Source organism: Carettochelys insculpta, chromosome 18 (assembly GCF_033958435.1).
Source record: "Carettochelys insculpta isolate YL-2023 chromosome 18, ASM3395843v1, whole genome shotgun sequence".
Classification (NCBI taxonomy): Eukaryota; Metazoa; Chordata; order Testudines; family Carettochelyidae; genus Carettochelys; species Carettochelys insculpta.
Window position 1 is genome coordinate 27,489,482 of NC_134154.1, and position 23,230 is coordinate 27,512,711.

Below are 23,230 nucleotides of genomic sequence, written 5' to 3' on the forward strand. Positions count from 1 at the left end.
GATTTTACTTAGCTGGATAACCACCTATTGTAGGTGTGGCCAAGTTTGCCGTGGTCCCATAAAGTTTGTTTCCAGCCACCAATGCTGGCGCTCAGCGTTCTGTGCTGTTATTTAGCTGTAAATTACTCCTAAATGTTAGAGGCCCCAAGGAGGTGGTTAGGTCAGTAACTGTGACATCAAAGACCTAAAGAACAATATTGCATCTGGTGTAGGATGACCAGAGGTCCCATCTTGAAAGGGACATGTCTGTATTTGAGCCCTCCTGCAGCTGTCCTTCCTTTAAAAAGGGGCCCACTGTTCCTTGTTTTCTGTCTCTCGTCCCATCAATATGGGTGGATCCTACTGCTGGATGGATTCTTGCTCACCAGCCACTCACCCACCCACCAGCAGTCAGTGGAGGGGGCAGCGTCTGTGATGGGGATGTGCAAGGCCAGGCAAAGGGGACACCCCCCCTGCGGGTTTACGAGCGCAGTCCCTGTTCCATGCTGGCTCTTGCGGGCACTTACTTCCACTCGCCTGCCCAATTTCCAGCTAACACCGGCTGCTTGAGGCGATGGCTGGTGTATAGGCAGGTGGTGGTCAGTTAGGTGTCTCCTCTTTCTTCCTTTCCCCATTGCCTCGGGCGGGGCTGGCACCCACTGACCCTAATTTTACCAGGTACCCTGTATTTAGCATAGGGAAATTAAGTCTCCCTCCAAGTCCTGCAAAGCCAGAGAAAGGCCCAAGGAATAAATCTGACTCTGGTTCCAGGTTAAATTAGTGAGAAAAATAACCTGATAAGGGGATTCTCTTCCCCCCTGAACTTCATTTAACTCCCTTTTAGGCCACATTAAAAGATCTTTTCCTAAAACATTAGCAAGATTCCAACCTACAGGTACATGTTATATAAATGCAGAGACCATTCGCCCAAGTTTCAGCACTTTTAATAATATCCTTCATTTCAGGTGTTACAGGACAGCGTCAGTCTTAGTAAAAACGACATGGGGGCTCTCTGACCCAACTGTAAAAGGTAAAGGCAGATGAGGAGGGATTCTAAGATACCAATTTACATAGGCTAATCTCATTCTGTGCAAACACTTGGCAAACTACCTTAAAATGACCATGTGCCTGTGCAAGGTGCTGTTCTGACAGCTCAGGACAGAGGTCCTGGTTAGCTCCAGAACTAGTAGAGCGAGCAGTAACTTGCAAGCTTCCTGCGCTTCCACTGCCTGGCAGCATGCTCATAGCTGGATGGAGCATCACAGGGACAGGGTAGCTTAGCTCCCCTATCTAATTGGGAGAAGTTAGCTCAACTGCTGACTTTGCAGCTCAGATCTGGAGGGAGGCGATTGTCTGACACAGGTGCTTAACCAGGGATATCCGCTCCCATCTCATGGAATTAAGTTGACTTGCTTATATTTTACTTTACTACTGTCATTTCCTTAGCATCACCTCTGCCGCCATTCTGTTTCACATTTCTCCTTTGGCTCCAGTTTTAATTTACCCCTCCCTGGCCAGCTCCTCTTCCTTGATTAGCGGTTTCCCCCTCCAACAGTGTCAGATACAAAACAAAACTACTGTGCACTTTTAATTTGAGGTCTTGTTTCCAGAAAAGGAATTCTAGGATACAGCGTTCTGCACGCAGCAAGCTTTCACCAAAAGGTAAGAGGATCTTATCTGGTGTAAAAATAGATTTTAAATAAAATAGTGTTGCTATCGGAGAGCAAGCTGTGTTGTACGTTTCTAATATGTTAAAATATTTTACAGCAGCCAGAGGCCTGAGTGTACAGTTTATACTCTTAAAAGTTCACGTACAGTCACGCTGCAGAAGATGGGGGAAGTCTACAAAGCAAAGAACTGGATGCGTTTGGAGCACGAATAAAAGTCATGTATTTTAAATATAAGAAAAATGCAACTTTCTTCCTAAAAATAAGTGTGCAGACTTAACACAATGCAATTCCAGCCTTGCTCCTATGGGCCTTGCTACTTTAACGCACCCCTTATTTCTCGGCTGACCAAAAGAACAATTTAGCTTTGTAAAAGACTGATGCTAGCTTCACTTTTTGGTTTTGCTTAGCAGTTGGGTAAGTCCCAGCTTCATCTGCATTGGTCTTGGCCTAAGTCGAGGAAAAGGCTTTAGGTGAACAGGAGCTTGTCCAATGGAGAGGACACGTTCTTGCAAATGCTTGGGGTTGCTTGTGAAAGGGTAAGCCAGCATCCTTTCAATGCTCCCGGCCTGTCATCCGATGCCTTCAGGCTTTCGGTTAGGGGAGACATTGCGAAATATTAAGTTTAATGTGTTCTAGAACAAAGCTTCCCTAAGAGGGTTGCTGCACCTACATGGTTGTAGGGCAAAATGGTTTCAACCCCCCCACACTCTCATGGAAAAAGGAGAGGGGTGTTAAAGAAAAACAAAAGAGAGCTCCTGAGATCCAGATCCTGAGAGATATCGAAGTTCTTAACTTCCACTGAAATCCATGTTAGTCAGGAGCCTAAATGTAATCCAGGAGCCAGGCCTATGCATTGAGCTACCTCAGGGACTGCTGACAGAAGATACACCCTGCTTGTCATTGCAGCAGTGTGAACATCTTCCATCATAGCCTCGCAGCTGGCTGTGCAGACTGCCCATGGAGTGTCAGCAGTTCCTCGCGTGTACAGCAGCAAGCGACTTGCATGAAAGCCACGAGCACGTGGCCTGTCTCTGAAAGGCAACAGGTTTCAGAGAGGGGGACGTGGATGTGTGGGTTTCACACTGCATATATCACTCCCACCTCATGCTGATGCTAGCGCGAGGGTAGCTGCCGATACTTACCCTGGCACAAGTTAAATATGCAGACAGCAAAGATATAAACGTATCCTTTTCAGAGACAGTATACTTCAGAGAGCAGAACAGTGCAACGCTGCTAACCTACAACAGGTACCAGTCTTTGCATATACTGGACCTATTAATTATGGAGACAAGGTGGGTGAGGCAAGATCTTTTACTGGAACAACTCAGGTTGGCAAAACAAGCTTTCAAGCTTACCAAGACCTGAGGAAGAGCTCTGTGTAAGCTCAAAGGTTTGTCCCTCTCAGCAACAGAAGTTGGCCCAATAAAAGCTATTTACCTCCCGCACTTCATGTCTCTGGTAGGCTGGGACCGAGACATACACATAAATAAGTATATTGTATTATCTCCATAGCTTACAGTCCCTTGCACTTTAAAGCTGTTTGCACTGCACAAGATCACTTTCAAAAGTGACAGCTAGTTAATCGTTTAACATGAACTCCCTTATAGCAATGGGCATCACGTTAATTGTCAACAGCATGAACGTGATTTATCATTTAGACGTTTCACTGTCCATGCAAGCTCACCTATTCCTATCCTAATTCTGCACTAGCAGGGTTTCGGTTGCACGCATTAAGTGGGATGGGGATGTTTACTTCCGAATCAGGCTGCCAATACAAAATTTTTATTTAATGAGCATTTCTGATTTTACTTAGAAGAACGAGGCTTAAAATAAACTTCAAAACTGTGGGCTGAACTTACCCTGTCATGTCCCTTTAAGGGGATTCAAGATTCATTTTGTGTTTCAGACACATTGAAATCTGAACACAATCTCCAAGGAGAAAATAATGTGGGATTTAGGTAAGGCAGGAAGGCAAAATGGTGATTAGAATCTGCCTATCATTAGCTAGCTAATGCAGTGAAATGCTTTTAAATACAGTTGATTACCCATTAGCTGGCAGTCAGCTTTATGAATAGCTCTGAAAACAAACTTCTAGCTGTGCCTTACTGAGCTTGGTATTTAGTGTTGAACCTAACATTCAGCTTGAGTCCCGACACTTATCCTGGTCATTCAGAAGCGGGGCCAGTTGCCGAGAGGCTGGTGAACTTGTCCAAACCCTCACTTGCCCCTTTTGCTCCGGCCTCTCCGAGAAGGCTTTCCCATACCACCCGCTGACGAGCTTGCGGAAGATGCCACAGCAATGTTGATCTGTCCTTCCTGAATTTCCTGCCTGGTCTCAGCTGGCAGGTGGTTGATTTTCTGTTGTGTTTCTAAGTAGAACATGACATCCCGCAACTGCTCCTGTATCTCTGTGATCTGGTGGTCCTTCTGCTCACAGGTTTCCTTGAGCACCTTCTCTTCCTCCTTCAGTTTGTTCTGCAGCAAGACCTGATTTGCTCGCAAACATTTGTTCATTTCCTGTTCCTCCTTTAGCTCATTGGAGAGCTTGGCCACCTTGTTATTCAGCTGCATGCACCTTAAACACAAAAAACAAAAGATGCGGACATTTAATGATATGCTGAAAAAGGGACTAATTTCCACATATTGTCACTCTTCTTGCTACCAACCCATGCTAGCTGTCCTAAACCCTCACAGGCCTTTCCTGGCACCACCTATCAGTGCTCACTGGCAGAAGTCCTGGGTCTTGTTAGCAAGTGTGGCCAAAAGGTTGTGTTGCTAGGAGAGTGAGGCTCTGAAGAGCAGCCTCAGAGGCTGACGCCAGGTCTACACTAGACCTTAAAGTCAACCACAGACATGCAATTGTCATAGCTGGAATTGTGTATCTGGAATCGACGTATCTACGACAGACTTATTTGGCTGCCCTCACTGAGGGAGGTTGAAGGGAGAAACTCTCCTGTTGACCTCCCTTACTACTCATGAGATTGAGTACGGGGTTAACTGTCAATCCCTGATGATTTCACACGTCCCCACGAGGCGCGCCACACACACACACCCCGCCCCCCGAAGATCATGCCTGACCAGATCAGGCAGTTTAGATGTACCCTGAGTTATCAGAGGAATTAAGCAATCGCAGGTGTTAAGTTAGACAAAGTTTACCGTACCACAAAAACAGAGCTGGAAGGGTCCCCAGGAGGTCAAGTCCAGCCCCTTATGTGGGCGCAGGACCATATAAACTTGGACCAACCCCAACAACTGTTTGTCCAACCTGTTCAGACACCTCCAGCAATGGGGTTTCCACAACCTCCCTGGGAAGCCTGCTCCACAGCTGAATTATCTGTAGAGTTAGAAAGCTGCTCCCTACTATCTAACCAAAATCTCCCCTGCCACAAATAAAGCCCATTATTTCTTTTCCTACACTCAGTGGACACAGAACAATTCATCACCATCTTCTTTATAACAGCCTTTAGCACAGTTGAAGACACAGTAATCAGGTCGTCCCCTCAGTCTTTACTCAAGGTTACACGTGCCCAGGTGATTTAGTCTCTCCATCTTTGCTCATTTTTGTTGCTCCTTTCTGGACGCTTTCCAGTTTGTCCACAACTTTCCTGAAGTGCCGTGTCCAAACCTGACCACAGGATCAGCTGAGGGACCCTCAGCAGTGCTAAGAAGAACAGCGCAATTACCTCTCCTGTTTTACGTATGGCACTCTTATTAATACGCTCCAGAATGACCTTAACTGAATACACAGCTGCATCACAATGTTACCGCTCAGCTCATCTGTGAAGCTCTCATTCCTGTCTAACTCGCACATCCTTTTCAACAGTACTATGGCTGAGACAATTATTCCCTCTTTTGTGGCTGTGGATTTCATTCTTCCTTCCTATATGAAGTACTTTGCACTTGTTTTTGTTGAATTACATCTGGTTGATTTCAGACCAATTCCCCACTTTATCAAAATCGTATTGAATTCTAAACCTGTCCTCTGAAGTGCTCGTCACCCCTCTCGGTTTGATGATGTCTGCAAATTTATAAGCATACTCTGCACACTATTATCTAGGTCATCAACATGAATATCGAACAGTAATGCAGCAGGAGGATTAATGTGCCAAGACTTCTCTCTCATTTCTGTATGGCAGGAAAATATTCTTGAGTTAAAACTGAGATCTCAGCATTGGCTAGAAGTTAGACACAACTGGTACCTCCAGGATGGGAGAACAACAAGCTGTGGCACAGAAGCAGCAGCACATGCTAACCATCTTCCCTTATATAGGTTCTCCAATCCAGTCTATGCTTTACTGGCAATTCTGTGTCATCCATTTGCCTACAGAAACACTCCACACATGACGAGGGGAGGGATGGTTCAGTGGTTTGAGCATTGGCCTGCTAAACCCAGTGTTCTGAGCTCAATCCTTGACAGGGCCCTTTAGGGATCTGGGGCAAATAGATTAAAAAAAAAAAAAAAAAGTCTGTCAAGGATGGCGATATTTCCTCTGCTCTCACAGTAGGACCTGACTCGATGACCTGTGGAGGTCCCTGCCAGTTCTATGAGAGAGGTAGAGGGTACAGTGACTGGAGCAGGACTCCAGCTTTGCTAGCGACTTTCTGGATCACCCTGGGACTGTAATTACCTTTGTGCTCCAATTTAATCAGTATGCCTGACTCCCAGGAAAGGGTGTAAACCCATGAATGACAGACACCATGTGGGACATCTTTAATTTAGCTGCTTCTAATTTTGTTTGAATAATGCCTTGTTCAGGTGCAACGCCTCACTGCAACTGCCTCCTGTCCTTTGCAGGTTGTATTCCTTCTGCCTGCACAGCTAACTGGGCTTCCACTTTGGAGTGGGCATAGAAGTAAAAAGATCTAATGAATACTAAGCAGGCAAACTATGTGGAAGGAGCAGAAGTATGAAAACTGCCTTCCATTCTACAGCCACTTTAAATACATAAGACATCCACAGAGGTGGGACATCGGATTTTTAACGATAAGGTCCTTACCGCACAAGTTGAGTGTATTACGTATTCATATTCAAGTAGTTCTGAGAACCAGATGAAGAGCATAAGTCAGCTACAATTTGAGTCTTAAAAGCAGTGTGTATAAAAACAGAAGACTTGTTAAAAAATTATATATTTAAGAGACAAAACATACTTTCTTTCCATGGCTTGTTTCTCTTTAAGTAAGTTATTCAGCCTGTGCTCCAAATTATCACATTTCTCAATGGTCTCTTTAAATTTAGTTTTCATGTTGTTAATCTGTAAAAACAAACAGACATTTCAAACAGAGCAAAGTCCTGTGCACCTTCACTATGAAAATCAAGTTTTCTGGAGCATTTTCTAAACTTTGACCAATTTACTCACTTGATTTACTAACGGTTCAAAAGATTTAAAGTAGCAGGAAAAAAAGCCCTCCCCCACACCTTTAAAAAAATGCCTGTAAATGCTGCTTGCCAAAAAAAGTATAAGAATTAAAAGAAACACCGTCAAGAGGTTGATTGCTTTGGAATCTGCTTCTAAAGAACCAAGACTACACTTGTCAAGATGGTATGGGGAAGATGGTGGTGGATACTAAATAAATGTATGTCAAACCCCTAATTTGTTGGCCTCTTTTTTCAAGCTTAAATTTAAAAAGCAAGTTAGTGTAGTGATTCACACTCAGCTGCTGTAGTAGTAGCAGCATCCTTCAGTCTATGTAGACTATGGATCACGCCCTTCATAGTTCCGTTTGGCATCCTCATTTGCAGCGTCGGCTGTGACTGTGAAGACCCACACGAGAGTGACAGTCCTTGCTGCATCTGTTGCATATGTAATGTGTCTGGCAGGTCTTTGCTGTGCTTTCTGTGGGCTCACTTTTCCTTTGCTAGCTGTCTGATCCTCAACTCACCCTTCTGAAAGCCCTTGTATAGTTCCTGCCTCCATCTGCTGCAATTGTCTGCCAGCTCCTCCCAGCTGTCTGGCTTGATGTCTACTTCTCTGAGGTCTCTCTTGCAAACATCGTTGTAGCACAGCTGGGGGCGTCCGGGAGGTCTTTTGCCAGAGGCTAGCTCGCCATACAGGATGTCTTGTGGGATCTTTCCATCATTCATCCTGTGGATGTGGCCAAGCCAGCGGAGCCGCCGCTGCCTGAGGAGGGTGTGCATAGTTGGGATTCCAGCTTGCTCAAGGACAGGAGTGTTGGTCACTCTGTCCTTCCATGATATTCCAAGGATGCGCCTAAGGCAGCGCAAGTGGAAGACGTTCAGCCTCTTTTCCTGGCGGGCGTACAGGGTCCAAGTCTCGCTGCCATAAAGGAGGGTGCTGAGGATGCAGGCTCTGTAGACTTGCATTTTGGTGTGAGTGTACAGCTTGTTGTTATTCCACACTCTCTCACTGAGTCTGGACAGAGTTGTGGCTGCTTTACCGATCCCCTATTTAGCTCAGCTTCTGATTTCATCAGCTATTAGGTTTTAAGTAGATATAAAATTAAGATTTAAACTTAGGGCTTGCTAACCACAGTAATAACAAACCCAAGACCCACCAACAGGCACACTGGTAAAAACCACTACTGAGAGTTTGATGTGGTGTAGGATTATTTCTTGCCTGATCAGAATCTGAAGACCAGACACACACTGGGGGTGGTTTCATGTCAGTATTTACAAAGCAGCAGACCTGTGGCCTCTTTATCAACCAAGCATGCATAATACAAACCCAAAAAAGGTGCCTATGTCCGACAAGGTTTCCTGTTCTGCCGTAATACACAACTAAGCACCACTGCTTAATTTAATGACAGCGACACTCCAATCCATGATTTATGGACCAGATATGATGTATGAAGTGCACACCCACAGAGAATGTTTTTATATCCTACCCCCACGAACAGAATTAGGTCTCAAAAAGAGTGGAAAAAGAGATGTCAATATATAATAAATAAAAACCTCACATATACTGGCAACATAGACTAAATAGGACACTGCTTTTTTGAAGCAGCAGCCTTGACAAGATTAAAAGCCACCACACACTGATTTCAATGAAGCCACTGTGAAAGCAAGTCAGATTTTACGCTTTCCAGAGTTATAGTTTAATGTTTATGCAGCTCTGTGTTAATTCTGGGAGGCACACTTGCCAGTGGAGAGTGGAATACTTTGTCCAGTTAATTCAAAAATGCCCTTATAAGGAGTGAGTTCCATGAACAATTATGGGGATCTTTAAAATAAGAAGCAGTTTGTAGAACATATGGCTGTGTTATTTCAGTTCAGAGTTAGAGTTATATTTACCGTGCTTTCAGCTATTTCAAAAATAGATTAAAAACTTTTTTCTACAGACACACGGGTAAGGTTTTTCAGCCACTTCTTATTGAAAATCAGTTTTCAGGCCCCACTACATGTAGCTAACTTTAAATGACTTCTTTATATGTTTATGGAGTGGCTTAACTGCAGATACAGTGCATGATTAATTAGAAGTTACACAATTTATGTAATCTTATACAGCATGTGGACAAGGTTCACTTGAGGCTTTAGCCAAGAGCTTTGATTCCCTTAGAGTACAAACACCAATAGGATCCGCACAGATTATATTTAAAAAAAAATGTACTCTCCAAACCTTTATGCTCAACACATTTTTGAATAGTCCTGTTAGAGAACGCTCCAAAAAAAATCATAGAACTCTAAACAGACACATCCCTGTGCAGAGGTGTGGAGCAGTTTTATTTCTGCTTTCTTCAGTGGAGCAAATGAATGGTCACAAAAGATGAACCTCTTCAATCCAGAACACTCTTGATTGGCAAAATCTGTAATCCAGCATGATTGTGGTTAGCTGGACAGCCGCTTATTATGCGGGTGGCCAAGTTTCCCCATGGACCCATAAAGTTTGTTTCCAGACACCAGCCCTGGCTCTCAGTGTTCCATGCTGTTATTTAGCTGTCATTTACCCCTAAATGTTTTCTAAGAGCCCAGTAAGCAGTGGTAACATGCTAGACAATATTGGCCTGCCATGGTCTGGCAAATTCTCTCAGCCAACACCCTTGGGATCTCACCAGTGCCGGAGGACAGAGGTTCAAAGTTATAATACAGAGTAATACGTCCCGATTTTCATTTCAGAGCTCCCCAACACTTCCATAAGCTCTGGACGTTTCAAAGCACCTGAGGGGAAGCCATGTTAGTCTGTATCTGCAAAAGCAATGGGAAGTCCTGTGGCACTTTACAGACTATTAGATTTATTGGCGTATAAGCTTTTGGGGTGCAAAGATCCACTTTGTCAGATGCACGTGCACTTTGTCAGATGCATGTGATTTAAAGCAGACTTTAATACAGGTGGCCATTTCTCTTTCTGCATGCTCACCAGCAGTGGTCCGAGTCTGTGTACAAGCCAGGGGAGGGATCTCAGCGCCTATTCCCTTTGAAGAAACAGGTCTCCTTCACATGCCAATGCAGCTCTCCAACACTACAACAGCACAGCACCAGCCTGATTTTTGGAGGTGCTGAGCAACCTGTAGTCCCACTAGGGCCAATGGGATCCATGGGCATTCGGCCCATTGAGAATCAGGCCAAGCATCCAATGAATAAGATTTGGGGGGGAGGTAGGAAAGAAGAGAGAGAGAGAGAAGCTTACTTCTTCAGCAGTATCCTTTTCTAGTCGGACTATCTTGTTTTCCCAGTAGATGCGCTGAGATTCCAGCTGGCTCGTAAGCAAATAGGAGTACTATGATCATATAAGACAGATGCAAAAATACGTAGTTAGAACAGATTACCATCATTTCAAAGATGCCAATAACCCAAAGGGATCCAGAGATCTAGGTGGCACTCTAAACATTTCAGAGAAGGGTACAGACTGCAGAGTCAATGTACCGTGCGGGGGGGGGGGAGGGGGGGAAAAATCAATTGTGAAGTCTTTCCCGCACCCCCCCCCGCGTTTTAAGTGAGCCATGGCTAGCGTCACAATAGTTAAGTACACTGTAGTGAGGGAAAAGGACAATAAAAGCACCCTAGGAAATGTGGGAAATCCCCTTAGATTTTAACCTCAGGCTACGTCTACACTAGCGAGTTTTGTCGACCAAAGTCATGGAGCATCTACACACAAAATCCATTTTGTCCACAGAAACGGTTGACAAGAAAGCTGCTTAGATGCTCCGGCCGGGGGGAGGGGGGACCTTCTGTTGACAGAGTGCATCGAAAGATCAATTCCCTTTGATGTTTAGATGTGATCTGTTGGAACATCTCTTCCGACAGACACTTCTGTAGACAGATGCTTCTTGTGTAGACACAGCCTCAGGAAGAAGAGTCACACTTGTTATCTGCATTTGATCTACTGATGACGCTCTACTTCGTTTTCAGGTGGTTTTCGTCTACAACTTTACAGGCTTCTAAAACCCTACAAAGAGGGTTAGGTGCAAATTTCATGTGACCTGCACCTTTGGAGGAAGAACTGATCTTCAGCTGTTGATAACTATCATCCCAAAACACCTGAGTTTTTCAGACAGGGAATGCTAATTATCAATGGTATTTTGGTGTTGAAACAAGAACTCTGCTTCACATCCTGTATTTCCTTGTTTGATCTTCTAGTCAATTTATAATAAGGATTTTGTAATATCAGATCATTTGCTTAGCTGCACACTAACAAACCCCCAGATTAGGGCTTAAATGCAGGATTAAGCAAGACGACAAAACCCTTACACATTTTCAGCAATAGCCAAGAGACTTTTTAGTCGTATTTAGAGCTGATGCATGTTTATCTGCCATGAGTGCATCTGAGGAAAGATAAAATACTTACCTCTAACTGTAAGGAATCAATCTTTTCATCTTGACACATGTCCCCCTCACACTCGTACTGAACTATCTTCCCATCAGTTTTACTTGCAACCAGTCGATGGACATAATTATCTAAAGTGAAAAAAGCAACCAAACCAAAGGTTGTTTCAATTTGAGAAAGCCCAAATGTTTTAACTTGGCTGGAACTAAGGGAGACTTCACAGCACAGTTCATCATGCAACTTGATGCCACAGGGTAAGATGGAGGCAAAGAGGTTAATTATTATCATACATATTCTATGTTTAACAGAACCTGCACTGACTTTAGCTAAGATAGTTACAAAAGCTTAATCATGCTTCAGGGCAAATTGATCAGGGGACAGGACGTTCCCTCCATTCCACCAATGCTACAGTGGGATTATGGGTTTAGGGCCTCCCTCTGAAGCATCTGCAATGGCTTTGCTAGAGAAGACAGATGGTCCCAGAAGATAGGATATTAGCACAACAGCTCCCTTCAAAGCTTCGTGTTAACTTTATTACTAGGACTGTGTTAAAAATGCTGCTGCAGAAAGATTCGGAGAACGATGTCCAAGCAGGCAAAGTTACTGTTAAGAGCAGAAGGGAGAGGTTTACCTCCGGCATAATCCCAAACTCTGTGGTTGGTTAACTGCATTGCATAAGTGTGCTGAGTCTCCTCGAAGTGTTTGTAAGCATGCCGGCTCACGTAGCGGCCGCATCCAATGTGCCCGCATATTAAACAAATCCAAAGGTTCTGGCAACACAAAAAGAGGTTTTGCACCTAGGTAAGAATACGACTCGTTAATGTGAAAAGGGTGCTTGCGTGGTTTTACGGGTTTGGGAAAGCATCCAGCAAGGACTACTGCTGCCATCCTCCAACCACCGTGCGCGCTACTGCTCACATTTCCAACCACCTCCAGAGGGAATCACAGGACTGGAAGGGACAGCAAGGGGTCATCTTGTCCGGCCCCCGCACTGCTGGCAGGGCCAAGCGCCATCTAGACCATTCCTGACAGGCGTTTGTGTAACCGACTTTTAAAAGTCTCCCAGGATGGAGATTTCATAACCTCCCTAGGCAATTTATTCCAGGGCTTAACCCAAACCACTCTGACACGAAGTATTTCCTAATGTTCCACCTAAACCTCCCTTGCTTCAATTTAAGCTCATTGCTTCTTGTCCCATCCCACAGGTTAAGGAGAACAATTTTTCCTCACTTCTTGCAATAACCTTTTATGTACTTGAAAATTATCATGTCCCCTCTCAGTCTTCTCTTTTCCAGACTAAACAAACCCATTTCTTTCAGTCTTCCCTCACAGGCCACATTGTCTAGACCTTTAATCATTTTTGTTGCTCTTCTCTGGACTTTCGCCAGTTTGGTCACACCTTTCCAGGAATGTGGTGCCAGAACCGGACACAATAGCCAGGAAAAATTGCTTCTTGTGTCTTGCTCACAACACTCTTGCTAATACATTCCCGAATTTCGCTTGCTCTTGTTGTAACAGTGGCACACTTTTGACTCATATTTAGCTTGTGGTTCACTACAGCCCCTAGATCCCTGTGTGCGGTGATCCTTCCTTTGCCCACATACATCTGGAAACTGATGGTTCCTCCCTAAATGGAGTACTTTGCACTCATCCTTGTTGAATTTCATCCCGTTTATTTCGGCCAATTCTCCAGCTTGTCTAGATCATCTTGAAGGGGCATGGTTTGCTTTTTGTCACTAACCCTGAAGATGAAAGGCAAGGCAGCAGAAGTACAGCATAAGCCTAAGGAAAGAGGGCTCAATAAACCAGCTGCAAAGGCAGTCAGAAGACTGACTGTTAAACGCACGTGAGACGCCCCAAAAGAACAGGGAACACAAACTCTGACCTAGTTACGCTTTTCCAAAGGCTCTGGGAAGATTTTTCCACACAGGACATCTGTTTTTGCAGGACGGCATCCCCTCCCAGTGAGCTGACCCCAATGGAAAATGAGTGCACTACTCTAGCCAGAAGAAAGACGGGCTAACAGCAACATTAAGGACTTAGGAAAATAAAAATGACAAAAAGCACCAGGGAGATCAAACCTAATACGTCACACCCATCTCCCAGCCCACCTACTTACTTCTTGGACTCCACATTCAAAGCATTTATTCTCTTCCACTGGCTCAGGTGTTTGACAGTACCTGCAGACAGGACACCTATAACCATAACGATCAAGAGATACAGTTAGATACATGGAACCTGATTGTTTTTGCTGAAATGAGGTCAACTAACCACAGCCAGGAGGCTTAAGACAGATGTTGCATTCTGGGGTTTTGTGGGACAGTCCCCTCTGCAATCCCTTTTTCAGGTTTTTCCTCACCAGTATGACTAAAATTTGCCTCCCTCCCTCATACCAGCCGTTCTCTCACGACTCATTCCTGTAAAATGGATGAATACCATTTCTTAAACCAGAGGACGTTTCTTGTAATAATCTCCATTTTCGGTGTGATCCACAAGTTAAACAGCTGGGTAAAGATGCGAGGACAAAGCACTCAGTCTTTTCCATGGCAAATGCAATGCAGGTCAAGTGATGTCATGAAATTTTACTTGTCCTCCACCTTAAAATAAAAAGCACTTAGCAACACTCTTCCGGATAGTGAACAATCTGGTTATGTTGGACTAGCTCAATTATTGCTTGCTTCAGCCGATCACCATGATGATTTTGATCTTCTAAGATGAGAACTGGAAAACAAGTCTGGCCCTTAGGCTCACCACGAGTGGCGATAGTCCCTTAGATCATTACCCATTTTACATTTAATTTTGAACGCATCTTGGTTTGGGTCTGCGTCACACATTTGGCTCTTGTGACAATCAAGAGTTACAGACAAAGGAGCAAACTCCTGACCGGTGGCCTGTCGGATAGATGTAGAGTTTCCATTCAAATGAAAGAAAAAAAAGACACCCTTCTTCCAACAGCCACTTCCTTATGACTTAGGCATTCTCAATTTTAGATGTCAGAACACAGATTTCCTTACTATATGCAATAGAATTCTGTGGAACACCACACATATTCGTGGGAGGATGCTACGAATACGTACTGCTGAAGATATTCTAGTCTAGCAAAACAACGTAATCAGAGAAAAAGGATTATGCAAGAGATTTAATTTTAGTGCAAAGATGTAGCCTTGTGCAACACGTTTCAAGCTTTGATACTGTGCCAGTTTTTTGGTTAAATATGAGCCAGGAGGGATCTGGATTAGTCAGTTACTGGCTAAATCTCATTTAAATTTAAACTGGTTTTGATTTATGAAGCACTAGGCTATTTTTATACACAAGTTATCATTTCAATCCTGCTGAAATTTTGTAAGGAATTTGCTTTGGGATAAAACCAAATCAACTCCGCTGAAACAGAGCATGCAAAAAGAGGCACATAGTGAGATGTTTACTGTAACAAAGGAACGATGCCTCCGAGTTTAGTTTCTGGTAACATACTGGCAATTCTAGTAACTGCACCAAACAGCAACTAATTACCAGGAGGAATGCAAAATATGTGTGACAGATAAAGGGACCTTGTTCTCACTGGGAGATTCTATCAAGGACTCAGACATGTTCAAATCTGACTGTACTATCTAAATGGAATGCACACAACAAATAAGAGCAAAAACACACAACCGCAATCCTTTAAAGCAATTAAAAGGCAAGAATGCACACGGTGTGATGATAACATCTCTCAAATGCTTCAGCACCACACATTTAGAAAGTCAAAAGGCAGTTACGTGCTACTTCACTCTTAAGTAAAAATCCAGTAAACTTCCCATGTGGTTTTGGGGCAAGATTCTTCGCAAACTTTAGTTCTTGCTCCTCCAGCAGAGGTCAGTGTAAAGCAATACAAGGGTGACTACCCCTTGCCATGTACCACACCTGCAGCAAATATCCTCTCCGCGGGGTGGAGGGGCAAAGGAGGGCCAAGACTGTATGAGATCTCATGCTTCTATACCAAAGTCCTACTTTCGTTTCTAACAACTGTTGTGCAAAGGGTCAGGTACAGTCATCTGGGTACCGCTGACATTCACACACAATGCCTCTGGGAAAACTGCTTTGATAAAACCCAGCAGTTGTTAGGTGGTGAAACGGTGATACCAACCAGCAGCATTGCATGCAAGGGATCGGTCTGAGTCTGCACCTTGGTGCGGTGCTCCCTGGCTAGAAACATGAGTGCATATCCCCTTGGTCTCAATCTAGGCTATGTTTTTTCGTGCCAGGCTCTATCACCAAAGCAGTCTCCTGCTTCTCATTTGCCAAGCAACATCGCCAGCTTTTGATCCCCTTCCCTTCTGCTTGGCTTCGCATGACAGCTAACATCTCCCCTTGGACACTAGCAGGCCCAATTCTTTGTTGTTACCGAGAGCAGAATCTCTGTGTAGCCTTGGAAACATCAAAGACAAGACGTCTAGGGCACTGCACTTTCCAACCAACCTCAGTTATCCACAGGTCACTGGAGAGGACAGTGACCACATGCAGATAAGGAGAACCTGAGCAGCATAAAAAAGACTGTACATAAACTAGTGGGCCTGAAAAAATACCAGTAGACCGCTCTGTTCTATAGGCTTTTTTCAATTCTTCAGGCTGCTTTGCAACAAGCTCATGGCTGAGAGGAGCTAGAGGGAGCTTTGGTCAACTATCCTTGGTTAGGAGATTTATCTTCTGCACCGCCTAACAGGGAAGGTGATGATCAATTGGAGCAGCTCCCATGCCCACATGAGAGACAAATGAGCTGGTCCTGTTAATGTAGACAAGACCTCGACCACGCCTTCTTAAATACACCACGTTCAATCAGGGGAATAAAAAGCCTCTTACGTGGTGTCTTCCCAGCGCTGCAGACACTGGCTATGGAAGCTGTGGTTACACACCGTGGTAAGGATCCCGTTCACAGACTCATCCATTCTTTCCAGGCATACTGTGCACTTTGGAAGCTCCGTCAGATCCATCACAGGAAGGCTAGCTCCCTTCACAAGAAGAGAAGTACAAACTTATTGCGGCACACATGATATGCTCTAGGTAAGAAATGTATATTCTGCTACACAACTCCTTGTCTTGCTGCTTCGAAACTGCTGGGGCTAGGAAGTAACTGAACTGTTCGACGTTCCAGTAAGTTTAAATATAAAAAAATTCAGTCATAACACACAGTGGCTAATCACATTCACTGTTTTGGCAGAGTGTACTGATCAGGCCATCCTTGCTTTGTACTGTAGCGTCCAGGAAATATATCTCTTGCATGGCATAATCGAGGCATAAGTTGATGGTGGGGTGCAGATAACCCACCAGGAGAAATAAAAATACAAATTGACAGGGCTCTTTTACATACTTTGTTTTATCTAATTCTTGACTGCTCTCTGTAATGGAAGCACTGCAGCAATCACAGGCAGAATAGGGTTGATGGAGGTTAAGTATCTCCATACCCACAGACCTGCCTGCACAGTCCACTCAGACAATCCTATATTACCACTTGTAGAAGATCATAAAAAGAAACTCACATCTTCTGATTTGAAGACTTCAGCCCTCTCCACGTACACCAACTGGCATACGTCTTCCTCTATGGAGTTAAACTGTCGACCATTGCAGGCCATGTAAAAGCTATCAGCATCAGCCTGTGCACAAACCAAAGAAAGCCAGTTGAAAAGGATATTCTTAATACCGTTTAGTACCAAAAATAAAGGTTGTTCATAGGTTAATTTCTTGAACTCTCTCCTGCTAGTCAGGATTCCTTCTTTTCCACATTGGTTTCAGTAGAACAGTTCGTCCTGCCAATTCAAGCAGAAACTGAAAGTATACCAGGAGGACAGCTATTATCTTAAATGTTCAACAGCCATAGCCAATTTCTCTCTCTAGCTTTGCTTTTATCCATAGGTAACCATTTCTGCAGGGGCAGGAAGCAAATGCTGTCTCTTTGCAAAGACATGGAGTAAAAAGATTGCTGCAGATGGTGCTATTCAAAAACAGACAGACATTCATGTAGGCAGGTGGAAAGGATGCATCGGCTTTAAGTACAGGAGAGAATCCATTTCACTCAAAAGCAGCTCAGATATGACTTTAGGGTGCACTCACATCAGGGCCAAATTTTTAACTGCCTCAGAATGACTAGCTAAGCAGGGTGACCATCCATCCCCTATTTGGCTGGATGGTCCTGTATATGGGATGCCAAAAAGGTGTCCCTACTTATCTTTTAAAAGGGACTAATTGTCCCGTATTTGAACCCTCCCGCCACTGACCTTTTCCACCAGCAACTGCAGCTGCGGGCACGTAGGTCATTTCCCTGAGCCTTGGGGAAGCCAGGGGACCGTGGGCAGCTGCTGCATCACTGCCACTTCCCCGGGGTGTGCTGGGGGCTGCTGCTTCCCCAGGGCTCTGGGGGAAGGCCAGCAGCTGTCGCCTCCTTCTGGCTCCCTGGGACTTGATGGAGCCGAGAGGAGCCGCTCCCCTTCCCCCCTTAATTCCCTGTCCTGTATTTGGGACAGGGAGATACGATCGCCCTATAGCTAAGCCACTCACGCAGTGGCAACATTTTAGCAGGCCGAGCTACTTCAGGAAGTGATTCTATCATCAGGTGAAATGAGCCAGGTTTCAGGGCATTAGCTCCCCCTTCCTCCCCATGTGGTAAATGGTAAAATACAAAAAGTTATTCTAGTCTGTCCACATCATTTCAAGTTCCGTCATATATACCAGCCATATGTATAGTGCCACGGGACAAACAACTGCATAGCACAATTCAAACGGGCTTTTGCTGCATGCAGCAACTGCCTTGAAGGGCCTATGGGAGCAGAAATCAGCAATTTAACAGACAAACGAGAAGTTGCCAAGTCAATTGACTTTGGACAGTTCTGCTAAATTGGAGCACGGTTGCTCAGAACATGTCGAGTGCAAGCAAAGCGTGTTGATATCATTTGGATTCTTCCATGTGTTAAGGTGCATATGTAACCTGTATACAATGCATGTAGGCATTTTAGACATGTGACCAGCACAGATGAGAACTACAGTATTTGGTCATCTAGTCCACCTTACTCAGTTAGAAAGAAAAAGTTTATTATGCAGTGTGCTCCTGCAATTCTTGACAAGTGCCCTACTCCCCTCAGACCAGTAGACTAGATGCGTTAATGGATCTTCGCAATCCTTAATATCTATTAAAACTAATACTGAAACACTGATCAGGCTCAGTAGGTTTATAGGCATGTTGTACTGTTCTTCCATCCTTGTCTACTTCATAGATGTCTCAGAGACATAGCCATGTTAGTCTGTACCTTTAAACACAGTAAGTATTTCTGTGGTCCCTTAGAGACTAACAAATTTATTAGGTCATGACCTTTCGTGGGTAAAACCCACTTCACCAGATGAGCTAGTTTTACCCACAAAAGCTCATAACCTAGCATATTTGTCCGTCTCTAAGGTGCCACAGGAGTGCTATTTATTTATTAGAAGTACAGCCATTTTTGAAGCGTCGGAGAGCAGGATTTTCTAGGATTTCAACAACCTGTATGTGGTGACAAAGTACAGAGTAGGACAGAGAGGCACTTGCTTTCATAGCAACCACTCAAGATACAGGCCTAATTCCTGTCTATTAGGCCCAGTGTCACTTTAAGAAAAGCATGAGAAAGACATTTAAATTTACACAACAAGAGGACAGAGTGTGTGATCTCAAATAACAAAGCAGACCATTGAAGTTGGATAGCACCTTCAAATAGTACCTATAGAGCAGTATGCAAGCCATTTCTAAAACATTTCCCATGGCAAAGGAGTCTAATATCTTAGGTTTTACCTGTGTACTAAACTTTATCAGCACCATATACTGGTTTGGAGTGGAATCTCTGATGATTTTCATATGTTCAATTACTTCATAGAATGAGGCCACGAACTTCATAAGGTCATGACTGGTCATTGTAGCAGGGACTGTGAGAATACACAGCATAGCACTGCGCCTTACATCTTCTTTTAAGGAGGTCATCTTACTAACAAGACAATAATTAGACCGTCTTAAACTGAGGTCAAGTTAGACATCCTACTATAAAGACAGTGCCATTTTACAAGGGAGACAAAAAGAAGATTTGATGCTTCTTATTTCAAATGGTTAGTTATTAACATTATTTTAAACAACAACCTCAAAGCTCTTTACATATTCTCAAGCATTTAAGAATTAACAAGAGATGGGTAACAAGTGTAAATTGCCCATATAAGTTTTGTCATCTTCAGCAAACAGTTCATACGTGCAGCTCTGGAAGAGACAGATCTTCCTCTTCAAAGGGGCACCTGTGGTTCTAGAAAAGTAGTTGAAACTTGCAAACCACAAATCTCAAAATATTCCTAGAACAAATGGGCAACTCCAAAAATGGAATATGCAAACAGCACAATCATATAGCTGGGAGAGCTGAATGAGAATTTCAGTCACCACAGTTTGTGAAAGTTACCAGGGCACAATGACGTGCTATCTCAGAACCAAACAAAGAACCCAACACATATGGAAAGGGCAAGTTTTTCCTCTCCTTCTGCTGAAGGAATTTGAATGCAGGGATATCCTACAACAGAATCCCCTCAAACCCAATGTCTGCAGCCACTATTTTTAATTTATCTTGTCACTTCTAACCCTAGGAAGTATGCACTATCAGACGTGATCTTACCCTTAGCTGGAAGGCCTGGATCTGCCTCAGATTCTACCATTCATGCAGCTATTAAATTCAGACGGCACTTTATTCCTTTCTGAATGCTGATATATCAGACTACCAGCGTGTCACTGCTCTGATAGCTCAAGGAGCAGGAATGCCAATGGTTACTGACTCACCCTTCAAGAGTGCAGCATAATTCTATGGCACTGTTTCCAGTAAGTCTCTAATTATTTAAGCACATTCTTACTTTGTTTTGTATAGATGCATAATGCCATGAACTATTTCAACCGATGGATTCCCACTGAAGAAGGAAATCTGGTCAGGAAGTTGCTTAGAAGGCGAGTCTGGAGCAGTCTCAGTGCTTTCTTTCGTTTGACCATCGTGCTTACTTTTATCATCATCAGCTGAAGCCTCCGAAGATTTTCTTCCTTCCATTGCAGCTTTTTTCTCATCTTTCACAAATCAAACACTTTTAGATTACAAACCGCACACCAGAAACATCAACTGAACTTTGTTATCTTAATATACAACTGGGCCAGATATTATGCCAAATAATTCCATTGGAAAATAGAAATCCAGACACTTTTAATCTATGGTATCCCAACATATAACAAAAAAGACAACTAAGCATCATTTGTCACCCCCAAGCTTTCTAGTTCTGAAGAATCTGCGAAGCTGTGGTGCCACCTAGTTAAGTTCTGAAGGCTGCCAAGCTAAGTTCTATGGGACACTGACTTTTCTGCTGTTTCAGGCTTTTTTTCTAAATTAAACACAAAAGCAAACAATGTCACAACAATTTCCCCTGGGACTATTACCTAATTTTGATTTTTTCCCTCCATTCTGAAGTTAATTTTCCACAAGCTACAGAATTTTACATCAAACAACTGAACGCTTCAATACCTGCCTGCTAATGGCAGCAAGTAAGCAAAAAGATAAGGTACTCTGAGGCACATGCACCAGTATACTCTTTGCATTTATTGGCAAGAGGCTGTGCTGCAGGGCAATACTTTGCTTTGTCAAATGGACTTCCCGACCTGTTCCTAAAAAAATAATTCTTAAAGAAAAAAAAGCTGGTATCATTTTTCAAGAATTAGTATGTGTTACACTATAGTTTTTCGTCAAGAGGCAATCTTGCATGTCCAGCACTTGCAGAAAGAAAAAAAAAAAAATCAACCCAATTTTAAATACTTCTAAGAGACAATTTGTGCACAAAATTGTAGCATAGCCATACATGTGTAAAAGAGAAATAGACAGGGAGGAAATCAAGCTTTAGGAACGGGTACCTGGATCGGACTTTATGGTCTCTATGATCATATCTGTCATCTCTCTCCGACCAATATGCTGGTGAATAATTGCTGCTTTTTCCATAGGTGCCTTTCCTTCCAAACAGGCTGCAGCTGAAGCTAATGACTTTTCTTTGATTTCCTCATCAGACATTTCAGTGGCTAAGCAGAAACAACGGTTAATGTCCCAGCAATAGCTACCCAGAAGCAAAACCAGACAACTCTACTCAAGCAAGGGCAAAACAAACTTGTACAACAACAGCACTTGGGGAATTACTAGATTATTAACTTAATTCTTGAAACTATTTTTATTTCTTCTTCTGGCCTGCAAAAACATGACTCAAAAGAGCACTCTTCTGAAAGGATATTTCTGCTACAATATATGTGTAGTCTGTATTTATTTATTTTTTTAAAAATCTATTTTATGTTAAACAGCTGTGAAGCTAAAAAAGACCAAGGTGGAGTCAGATAATAAGAAGAATTAACCATACCACCAAATAGTGCGCTTAACCATCTCCGGAGTCAAATCAACACCATCATTGCATGTACATCACAGGAAGTTTAGAGTCAAGTCAGGTTTTACAGGGTTTTAATTTGTTAACAAACAGATCCTTAAGTTGTTTTTCTTTATACAAGAGAACTGTTCCCTTTTAGTCACCCCTGTCAAACGTGACTGCGTTTATCTGCCTATACCTACATGTAATTTGGAAAACAATAACTATACTTAGCTACTTGATTTAAAAGTCACTGATGAGGGGACCCTGCCCCACCACGCACCCACTTGCTGCTACCTCAAGGGTGCAGGTTACTCTGAACAAGGCGATTTTGTTTTAGAAACTTCAAACAAATTGAAACAGCTTTAAAACCCCACGTTAATCCCCCCCTTCAAAGGGCGGGAGGGCACCTGCTTCCACACCCCGCGCCCACCTTCAGACACGTGCGACAGACACCCCTGTGCCCCCACCGCAGCGCCCCCCCAGAAGAGAACAGACACGTTTATCCCGCTCCCCCAACCCCCTTCCGCTACGCCGATCTCACCCAGAAACACGAGCGCCCTGCACAGGGAGGGGCGAGAGGAAACGGTGCTCGCTCGCCCGCCCCTTCACTGAGAGGGAGCCCCCAGATCTATCGGGGGGGGGGGGGTCCTCTACCTTCCCGCCCTCCCCTCAGATCAGACCGCGCGCCACGTTAGGCTCCAGCTCCAGCGAGGGAGACCCACCGCCGCCCTCAGCCCCCCGGCGGGACTCACCGGCCGCGCTGTAGGGGAAGCCGGAGGGCGCTGGGGAGTGCTCGGCCAGCTCCAGTCGGATCACAACGAGTGACACGCTCATAGGGGACGGGGATCCCGGGCCGCCAGGGCCGGAGCGGGAACGGGCCGGGCCGGACACGGCACAACTCTCGGGATTATGAGCCGCTCGCTTCCGCCCCCGAGCCCTTTGCCCTCTGACCCGCCCGGGTCACGCAGGCGCTGTGGGGGAACCCGGTCACGTGAGACTCAATGACCTACGGGTGTTGCTAGGAGAAGGCTGCAGCCTTGTATCGGCGCACGTCGGCGGTACCAGCGGTTGTGGTAAGAACGGCCCCGGAGCCGAGGGGGGCGGGGCTAGGGGCGGGGCGCGCGGCGCCTGCGCTCAGCGGGAGGGCGGCCGGGTTCTGAGGTGGGGTGGGAGGCTCGGGGCAAGCCTGGGCTTTGCTCCCTAAGAGGGATTCTGGGGCCGCCCAGCGGCTTAGCAGAGCGCCCGCGGCCTGTGCGCATCCCACACCCCGCAGTGCACGTCTCGGAACGTGTTCTGCACACGGAGAGAGACATTGGAAGTAGCACTGCCTGGGCTCTGTGGTGGGAGGCTGGGTGTGAGGGGACGGCCTGGGGCCAAGCCTGGGCTCTGTGGTGGGAGGCTGGGTGTGAGGGGACGGCCTGGGACCAAGCCTGGGCTCTGTGGTGGGAGGCT

At 44.6% G+C, this 23,230-nt stretch overlaps 2 protein-coding genes across 5 annotated transcripts in view; one reads left to right on the top strand and one right to left on the bottom strand.

The window, feature by feature from the left end:
• Positions 1-907: 907 nt before the first annotated feature.
• On the bottom strand, positions 908-22,721 carry BRAP (BRCA1 associated protein). Of its 2 annotated transcripts, XM_075013056.1 has the most exons (12): positions 22,531-22,721; positions 21,282-21,443; positions 20,246-20,450; positions 19,158-19,347; positions 16,882-16,995; positions 16,205-16,353; positions 13,488-13,563; positions 12,000-12,138; positions 11,390-11,499; positions 10,232-10,321; positions 6,798-6,901; positions 908-4,224 (listed from the first exon to the last, which is right to left on the bottom strand). In XM_075013056.1, the coding sequence occupies exons 1-12, from the start codon at positions 22,610-22,612 to the stop codon at positions 3,867-3,869; spliced, it is 1,779 nt and encodes a 592-aa protein (XP_074869157.1). In that variant the 5' UTR covers positions 22,613-22,721; the 3' UTR covers positions 908-3,866. The 2 variants fall into 2 exon arrangements, with proteins under 2 accessions (XP_074869157.1, XP_074869158.1); XM_075013057.1 differs by lacking the exon at positions 10,232-10,321.
• An 84-nt stretch (positions 22,722-22,805) lies between these two features.
• ACAD10 (acyl-CoA dehydrogenase family member 10) overlaps positions 22,806-23,230 on the top strand; it is a 38,814-nt gene continuing 38,389 nt past the window's right edge. For all 3 annotated transcript variants that reach the window (XR_012648048.1, XM_075013053.1, XM_075013055.1), the window contains exon 1: positions 22,806-22,851. The gene's annotated coding sequence lies outside the window, so the exon portion shown is untranslated. The remainder of the gene's footprint in view (positions 22,852-23,230) is intronic.